The 10041-nt window shown below is 44.7% G+C and overlaps 1 protein-coding gene across 1 annotated transcript in view; it reads left to right on the forward strand.

The window, feature by feature from the left end:
* LOC149352306 (uncharacterized) overlaps window positions 1-2801 on the forward strand; it is a 91123-nt gene extending 88322 nt beyond the window's left edge. The window contains exon 19 of the mRNA XM_089581481.1: window positions 1581-2801. Within this exon, the coding sequence (XP_089437607.1) occupies window positions 1581-1720 (140 nt within the window). The 3' untranslated portion in view covers window positions 1721-2801. The remainder of the gene's footprint in view (window positions 1-1580) is intronic.
* The last annotated feature ends 7240 nt before the right edge of the window (window positions 2802-10041 follow it).

Raw genomic sequence — 10041 nt, forward strand, 5'->3', positions numbered from 1 at the left:
GTAGCCATTCCGAAATTCCATCACATAGAGGAGCAGCTCTTCTTCCAGTTCGGGAAACTCGCACGGCTTGCCTTGGAAAGCGCGCTTTTTACAGCTTGCGTTTCTCTTTTGGTCGCCCATCATCGGACGCACTTCTCGGCCACGTCAAATTTCCTGCCCGCCTCACGCTTACCGTGTTCGAGAGCTAACTCCCAGCCGTGTAGCTTAAGGTGCTTGCCGATCGCGCTAAAACTGCGAAGCTCGGCGGCAGCATGCAAAAGCCACAATCACAACTATTACGGCAAACGCGCTAACACGCCACGAAAGGCCGGAGCTGGCGATACTGATGCCAATGTAAATAGCAGAAAATCGCGGCGGAGAAAAAATTTGATGATGATGATGGTGATGATCACGGCCTCGGGCGCCATTCATAGACGGCACTTGGAAGCTCCTGTGCGCGCGCGTGGCCTCCGCGAATGGCGCGGCGCCGGAGCAGATCGCGCCGGCCGCAGAGCACGCCGTGGCCGCCGCAATCTGCTCCGGCGGCACGCCCAAAGTGCGCTTCGATCGCGGAGGCCACGGCATGCGCGTAGCCTCCGCGATCATATTTGCGGTCTGTATTCGGGACGAAAGACTCGTCACAGATGAGTTCCGTGGACTAAGCCTACGGTTCAAGTTCGTGCAACGGAAGACCAGTACGAATTCGAAAACATGCGAGCACAATGTGCCGATTCGCACAGAATTTCAGCGTCGCAAGAGGCTCCCTTTAAGCTTGAATTTCGTTTTGTTTGATCAAGTTTCCGATCTCTCCTGCAGTTTGAATTAAAGAGGTTCCACTGTGCACATTATATGGTGGCTTGAGTACTGGCGACGAGTGCGAACGAGGTCCGAAAAATCGAGTGGTCAGTTGCGGTGCGTCCGAAATTTCAAGCGCTCTTAAACATTGGTTCTATGGGCCATGTCACGGTGCCGCGAAAAAGTCCGAATAATCAAGCATGTCCGAAAAATCAGGCGTCCGAATTTTCGGTCTAGTAGCCAAAAAGATATAAAAGGGTCTAAATTCTTCTGAAACAAAGAAATCACTGCTAGCTGTTGCATACCCCCACAAAAAGCTCAGAATTGGGAACCTACACAGTTGTGTATAAAGGGTTAAGAAGACTTCAAGTCACAAATTTGTGACAAATTCTCTCTAAAAAGTACCATATGCATCTACTCAAGTGCTGCTGGATTCTGTGTTAAATATACAAATTAACAGATGATAATAATGTTTTATTGTTATGAGAAAGGTACAGTTCGTGCACTGCTTTTTGTTATGCTAAAAACACTAAGAAATTGCAACATGGCACTTACCATGGTTGGCGAATTGGGTCTTGCACTGCATTCCTTTCAGTCGGTAATATAATACATGGACATCTCACATATTTTGGTTTCCTTTTCTTTCCTACTAGTTTTCCATGTTGTAAATGTTTGCTTTACGTCTCGTCTAGGGCCACAGACATGTCACAAATATCCCGCTTGTATGGTTTATACATTTAGTTATGTGCGTGTCTCTGATAGCTCTGACCACAGCCTCTGTTTGTGCTTTTTTTTTTCTTTTCCAGTGTCAACAGCGGCATTTGTAGTGACAGTCCTTTTGGCTCTGGTCATTGGTGCTGCTGGAGCCCTTTTTGTGCCAGTACTGGTGCGCCGATATCGAGCTTACCGGTACTCGCGATTTTCAAATGTTGCGGTTTCAGAGTGATTCTCTTCTTTGTTGGGTTTCCGGTAAGGGCAGGAGTTTTCCTTTGCAGTAATGATAAATTTTTTAGCACATGGCCTCATAACCTTGTCACGGGTAAGGCATTGTGTATGTGATGTGATAGCTTTCCATTGACGCGAACTGAAACCAGAATATGTTTTCACCAGCATTTTATATGCATTTAGTTTTGCACAAGTGTTTCTTGCTTCACTTTATCCTACGTAATCTCATTTTTTTTTCTAGTGGTGTGGTTGTTGGCACTTCAGTCTTTTTTTATATATATATACTTTCTTCAGATGAGGAACAGTGTTAACAAATGGTAATAATAATAATAATAATAGTGTCCTGCCCTATATGAACAGGAATTTTTTTTCCTTCTTGATAAAACTAAATTTTTAGCAAATGGCCTTTTACACTGTTATCACTACCGTGGCATTGTGTATGTGTTGCAAAAGGTTTCTGTTGATGCAAACTGATACCAGCGTATGTTTTCACCAGCATTTTATATGCGTTTAGTTTTGCACAAGTGTTTCTTGCTTCACTTTATCTTGCGTAATCTTGTTTCTTCTAGTGGTGTGGTTGTTGGTACTTCAGTCCTTTTTTTACACTTTCTTCAGGTGAGGAACAATGTTAACAAATGGTAATAATGATAATAATGTCCTGCCTTATAATCACAGGAATTTTTTCTTCTTGATAAAATTAAATTTTTAGCAAATGGCCTTTTACGCTATTATCACTACTGTGGCATAGTGTATGTGTTGCGAAAGGTTTCTGTTGATGCGAACTGAAGCCAGAATATAGCCGTTTGGTTTACTAGCATTTTGTGTGCATTTAGTGTTCAGTTAATTTTTCCTTGGTTTTATCCAATGTAATTCTTGTTATTTTGATATAGTTGATGGTACTTCATTTTTTTTGCACTGTCTGCAGATCAGTGATAATGTTCTGCTGTATAACATCATCGTGATAATACGTATTGTTTTGTTAATATAACCAACCTGTTGGAATCTTCAAGTTTCTGCACCTGAATGTATGTATGGGCAGAGTATTTTTGCTTTCATGTGAATAAAGTGATGTATTGAATTCAGTCAGACTATAATTTTGTGTGAGCAATGTGGTGTTTAAAGACAGCATGTCATTTTTGTTCAGTTATGAAAACATGCCAGCCTCATTATAGGGTTGCCATGTGATAACTTGGTGGTTTTGACTTGAAAACGTTGGCAAAGCAGTCTACCTCGAACAGAGGTGTGAAGATGTAGCAGAATGCAGAATGTCAGGGACTCCCTGCGCAATGCGTAGGACATGATAACAATGTGAACTGCTTTGAAGTAACTTTAGTAACTACTCTGGTGTCAGCCTTTTGCTCGCTACTGTACTTTAGATTTGCCGCCTCAGAAATAGCGACAGAAATGCCCTAAGATACGTCGAACTGAGCACATTACTCAACACAATGACTTGGGATAGAGCAAATGTGACTTGGATTTCACTTGTCTTTTATACCACATAGACATGGGCATTAACTAAGAAACTGACCTAAATTTGCTAGGCAAGGCAGCTCCAAACACCAGTTCAGAGGTGGTGCTGCCTCAAGTGAAAAAAAATTACGGAGGGCACTTAAGACTACTGACGTGCTGTTAATGTGAAAGCATGCATGTGGATTTTTCTGCTGCAGCGATGGCGTACTACTATAATGCAGTGGCCAGTGAATTGAAAGACGATGACACCCGAACCCAGCGAGAGAGGCTTGTGCGTGGACTTTTATGCTGCGGTGATGGCATACTACTATAATGGAATGGCCGGCAAAGTTTGTCTTTTCATGCCGCCTGAATTGAAGTTTATGGAGACGACACGTATGATGGTGGTGTCACAGTGCTGTAATGAAGTGGCCCGCGGAGCTGATCTGTTCACACTGGCCTGGGTTCAAAACCCACTTCAGGAGAAATTTTATGAAATTTTTCTTTTGCTGATGATGTAGGCACTGCTGATGACGTTATGAGGTCACGTGGGTTTTGTGGGTTTTTCGACTGCACAGTCTGCAAATACCATATTTACTCACGTAATTTACGCGCTTTTTCTAAAATAGAGGTTTCAAAAAGGGGGTCGCAAATTACGCCGAGCTTTCGCGAACATGTCCTAAAAAAAATACAAAGGTCGTAACGCACAATGTATTAGGTATGCTGCTGTGTACAAGGTGGCACCACAACTCTCTCCTCTCTCTAGCCAAAAGAAAGTTCACAAATATAAATCGACGATGCATATCGCCCCACACACCCCGCGCCTGCCCCAGACCCACATTATATAGTTCCCCACGTGATGGCACGACGGCACGTGCGCAGCTCAAGACAATAAACGTGGAAAGAGTCTCAAAGTTAGCAGTCGGTAGCAGTTCGATAGTTCCAGTATGGTGGCTAGATCACTAGGTGTGCCGACTAGCAAGGGACAAAGCGTAGTACCGCGTGCCCCTGCTTCATGACAACAAAACTGGCACTTGGGCGCGGATCGTCTGCTACTCGTCGCAGTTGCATTTGGCTTTTCGCTAACCCCAATTTTGGCTCACAGCGTTACTTTTTATGTTGACTATCACTAGACACTAGGGCTGGAGTAGATAGATATTCACAATTTGGCAATGAAATGCTGATGGTGAGTGAGAGCAGCTACTTCATTTTCTTGTTTCCGTCGGCTCAAGCACAATGTAGTTTGAAACAGCTAGAGCCAGTGCTTTATGGTAAAAATGAAGAAAAGAATCTTATAGCCAGCTTAAAACCTGAGGAAGAGGCCTAAATTTTCACTGCTTTTGTGCCGTGGTGTCCCCAATTCAGGAAATGCGAGTTGTCCATCTGGTTAACTAGTAGGTACTGCATTTGGTCTTGTGTGTGAATGCAACTTCGAGGAGTTCATCAAACGGGACTACCTATTTGTCACTGGAAGTAATGCTTTTAGACTATCAAAATCATTTTCTACGTCGCATGCTATGCAGTGCAAATGCTCTTAGGAGTGCTAGCAATTTTTGGGGGACAGTGCATGCGTCCAAGCTGTGGCCGCGGCCACATGCCAGCCTGTATGAAAACGGGAAGCTTCCTATCCGCACCTGCTGCTCGCGACAGCCTCGCGATTGCTTGCACATTCACTCGCTTGGTTAGTGTGACAAAGCATAGGCGGGTTTGCCTGACCACTTAGCTCTTTCCCGCGCCGAGGGCTTTCCCAAGGAATTGGAATTACATATAGGGGCGGGGTGTTGAAGGCAGAGCAGAAGCACTATAGTCTTTTTTTTATTTGTGTTGTTGATGTGTGTCGCATTGGAGCAGCAACGTTTATGACTAACACTCATGACAGCGGTGGCAATGTCCTGTCATGGGGAAAAAATTGTTACAAAGTAAGGGGGTGCCTTCAGAACGACATGGTGGTGGAGGATACACCCTAGAAGGTGTGTAGGGAAATCTCTTCCCGCGGCTCTAAGTGCCAGTGTATGGCATATAAGACCAGCCAACAAACTGTGTCTGCAAGCTTCTATCTACTGCAGGTGATTTCATTCATGTAATTAAAGCGTGAAGAAAGCATGCCATAGCGCTAGAACTCACGCTTGAATGCATGGACGTACATCGTTATTTTACTATAAGTGCTGATAAACACTCATATCCGTGATTGACTTTACTTTGTTCGTTTGCTCGTTCGCTTCACTTAGAGTATCGTATTTAAAATATAAGCATATTCTGTCGATCATTTCCGAATCTCAAAATCCGTGCTCATCGTGTAAATGCACTAAGCCTGCATTGCTTTAAAATACATGAAATATGGGTACATGATTGTGCAGACATTTTCAGTAGGAAACTAGAAAAAAATGCTGGAATGTGGCGTTTGAACTTGTACTCCGGGCAAAGCCCTATAGAACACTGTACTCGGGGGCGATTGATACTGCAAACTTTCCATCCCGGACACTCATAGAGTTTCTTACTATTACCTAGAGGGAAAGCTGGCAAGCCGTCTATGGGAGTTTGCATGGAGACCCCACGTGACCACCTCAGCCACCATGGGCGCTCAAAGCATCATGGGGCGGTGAGCTACTTGTTGCGGAACTGCAACTTTTGGCCAAAAAATAATCAAGAAATAAAGCTGTTTGATAACTACAAACGTCCTGACATTGAAAATCTTGTCTAATGATTGCAACAAACGAGCAGAAAAGCATTTAAGTGCAAAATTTGCCCAAAATAAGAGACGACTCGCTCTCCTATTGGCCAAGCAATGAACACTATAAGAACTAATATTTCGTAATTAACAAGCGCACTTTTAAAAGTAAATATGTTTTCAAAAAAAAATGTTGTTGCTTAGATACTTTAAGAGGTTTTTTAATGGCATTTCAGAAGAGTAAAACCTTTTATTGGCGTCGTGTGTCGTCGCGTTTTCACTACTATGGTTTTTGCACACTGCGGTCGCGCGAAAGTCGTCTGCGCACACACGAACAACGTTTTTGAAATGAAACGTCTGAGTAGTACCACTCTGTGTTCCCGAAAAACTACGACTGTTCCGCAACAAGTAGCTCACCGCCCCATGATGCTTTGGGCGTCCACGGTGGCTGAAGGGCAGCGCCGCCAGCTTTCCCTCTAGGTAATAGTAAGAAACTCTATGCGGACACTATAATACGCAATAAAGTTATGCGTACTTGAAAATTATTGAAGTGAATCGGCTTCATACGTATGCATAGCTAAGACCGGAGGAAGCGGGCGCGAACCGGAATTTCGCCGATGGCGCCACCGCTGCGTCATGAAAAAAGGGGGGGGGGGGGGGGGGCGCTTCCTCCACCGGTCGGCACACGTAGTACCTACTCATCTAGGCATCATAGATTCGAATTCGGCGCGACGCACGCTCCGGAAATTACTGAAGTTTGCTCTCACAGCTGCTCGTACCCTTGTACTACGGTAAAACCGCTGCCGGCGCGTGCGAGTCGGGTAAAAGGCGCGCAGTTAACTTTTCTTTACCGAAACTAATTTACAAACGACCTACTGTTTTTTTTTTTTTTTTAACACCACTTTCAGCCCGATGCAGGCGCACCGATCTTCTGAAGCCTGCCCTGCGCACACCCGCGTGCATGCTGATGTGCTTGCGCCACAGGGAGCGCAAAATATGCGAGTAAAAGTTTTTCTTTTTATTTGCACACCCTTTATAAAGGGTGCGCAAATCACGCGAGTAAATACGGTATGTTTTGTGATCAGTCTTTGCTGCGCTCACTGTGCAGCGGGTTCTGGCTATAGCGGGTACAAATATTTGAAATTTCTCCTATTAAATTCGTCAAAGGAACCAAGTAGTGCATGGTCAAGATTAAATGAAAGAAATGCAATAAGTACTACAGTTTTTGAGCACTTCATGAATAATTGACTCTAAGGTCAAAAAATTCCAGAGGTGCACTTAAGTCTGCTTCGGTGGAGAAATGAGCATTTCTCTTCATGCTGCCGATTATGTTGGTGCGTGTTCGTTTGTTTATGCCTTTGCCGTTTCTAAGTCGTGTTTTCGCTCTATCTACAGTTCTACCACATCCGAAGACGTGGGTCCCGTTGCTAGTGCGTCTAAGCACACCAAAGTAGTTAAATTGATTTAGGTAACTGATAACTAATTCACTAATTCGTTTAAATTACCGATGAATGTGTGAATTCAATAACTGAACTAGTTAAGTTGGTCAATTAATTACCGAGTTAATTATTCAGGTGACTAATGAAATGTAATTGTTTAATTCAGTGATGAATGAATTAATCAAATCGAATAAATTATTGGTTAATTTGGGAAGTAAGACTAATTTGTCCAGTTACCAATTGGTCATGTGGGTGGTTTAATTATTCGGGCTAATTACATGATTGGTTAATTAAGTGATTCATCTATTAGATTAAATTACCGATTATTGTGAAGCAATTGACTAATTCGGCTAATTAATTACTTTGTCCAAACTATTAATTACTCGTTTAATTAATATTTTGGTGACTTAATTATTCATACACGCTTATTGATCAACTATTCTATTATTTGCCCCCTCTTGATGGACAGTTGGGGCGGACACTGCCGACAGGTCCTGTACACGTACGCCACTCACTGAGACAAGAAATGCTTTAGCATCAATAAGGCACAAGACCGTTCCAAAAACGGCCTGCTCGTGATATGCCGTGCAGCTTGCTTACGCTGTCAGCGTGGGAAGGGAGGGTTCAGCGCCGCTACACAGTCCATTCAATTCGCTGCTTGTATAATGCTCACGTGACCTTCAACACTGAGCAATGTGTTGGGCAGGTTTAGCAAACCCTGCTTTGATCCCTATCTCGGGCCATGGCTCATGGGCAGCTTTTAATTGCCACTCTCGTCTAGAGATATGGGGCGCTAGATTATTGGTTATTGTCATCAGTAAACAAAAGTTTGGTTTATGTGGATTTAACGCCCCAAAGCGACTCAGGCTATGAGGGACGCCGTAGTGAAGGGCTCCGTAAATTTCGACCGCCTGGGGTTCTTTAACGTGCACTGACATCGCACAGTACACGGGTCTCTAAAATTTCGCCTCCATCGAAATGCGACCGCCGCGGCCGCGGGATCGAACCCGCGTCTTGTAACCAAAAGTAATATTCCTATTTGTACAGATATATGCATTGATCGAAGGAAAATTGGAAATGCCTCCTCTCTGAACCTCCATAAACTGGTTCCGCTGCTGCTTTTACCACGTTAGCACCAGATGCACGGTCCAGCAAACAGTATGGCAATGCTCAGGTTGGCATTTTCAAAATCGTGTATTTTTCGAACACACAAACGTGGAAAAAAATTCAATGAAGCTTTGTCGCACTCATTGATCTATAGCTGTGTCGACTTTGCAAAAAATGGCCATCGGAAATTGGAGGGAGGGGGGGGGGGGGGGACTAAATAAATTTACGGACTAATATGTAGTTGGATCCCACGCGCCGGTCGCGTACAGTGCGCTGTGCGTGTGGTGCGGTTTTATGCGGTTGCGTGGCGACTGGAATAATGCAACTGAACTGGAAATATGCAGTACATGGTTGTTTGACTCGTAGCAATGATATTCTGGCACTTTTTTATGCAAGGTGCAGTCGCTCTAACCACACGGCAACCGAAAAGTAATTGTTTCCCAGACACTGGGTGCACTGAACAAGAATAGCGGTTATTTGGTGTTCGCACTTCTAGTTTAGAGTGTCATCAGGGCCCTAATTTTCTCGGGTATGCCAGCAGTGCGGAGGATGACCTGCCAAATATAACTACGAGGTCTGTTAGAAAAGTATCCGACTTTATTTTTTTTTTTTTTTGCGAACACCTGATGTATATGAAACAAGCGCGCTTACAGCAGTCGACCTTGAACCCTCGTGCGCATGCACGAATTTTTTCCCGCCTGCCGATAGCGTCAGTGGCTGGGAAGCAGCGTTTGAGTGAGGCAGTGCGCAGTGCTCTCGTCGGTTTTTTGTTGCAAGGAAAATGGTGGAGCGAGAGGAGCAGCGCTACTACCTCAAATTTTGCCAGAAACTTGGCGATAGCCAAGTGGAAACCATTCGAAATGTTCAGACGGCTTTCGGTGATGATGCTATGAGCAGCACACAGATTTAGCAGTGGTGCAACTGGTTTAAAGACAGCCGCACATCGGTGGAGAGCGAGCCACGCTCCGGTCGACCATAAACATGCCGAAATGACCAGGTAATTGCCGAAGTGAACGCTGTGGTGATGCGGGACCGTCGTGTGACTATCCGAGAAATTGCGGGAGAGGTGGACATCAGCAATTTTTCTGCACATTCCATTATCACCGAAGATTTGGCCATGGAGGGAGTGGCAGCGAAATTCGAGCCGAAGCTGCTGACGGTGGAGAAAAAGCAGCTTCGTGTTGAAGTCTCACAGGAGATGCTGGATTCCACAAACAGTTACCCTGACTTCACCGACGCCGTAATCACTAGTGACGAGTCTTGGGTGTACGGGTACGACCCGGAAACCAAATCCCAGTCGTCACAGAGGACGCATTCCACGTCACCAAGACCAAAGAAGGCCCGCCAAGTGCGCAGCAATGTCAAAGTGATGCTGAATGCTTTTTTGACTCCCTCTGTGTGGCATACCACGAGTACGCACCCCATAGGGTCAAAGAATGACTAAATAGTACTACAGGGGTGTCCTCCATCGCCTACGTGGTGCTGTGCGGCGCAAGAGACCGGAATTGAGGTCAACAAGAAATTGGCGCATCCCTCGCGGCATTGCTCCTGCACATTCCTCGCATTTGATTCAGACTTTTCTGGCGAAAATCCAGACTCCTGTAGTTCAACAGGCTCCTTACTCTCCTGATATGTCCCCCTACGACTTTTGGCTGTTTC

Source organism: Amblyomma mixtum, chromosome 3, assembly GCF_055824585.1.
Source record: "Amblyomma mixtum isolate Tamu chromosome 3, ASM5582458v1, whole genome shotgun sequence".
Lineage (NCBI taxonomy): Eukaryota > Metazoa > Arthropoda > Arachnida > Ixodida > Ixodidae > Amblyomma > Amblyomma mixtum.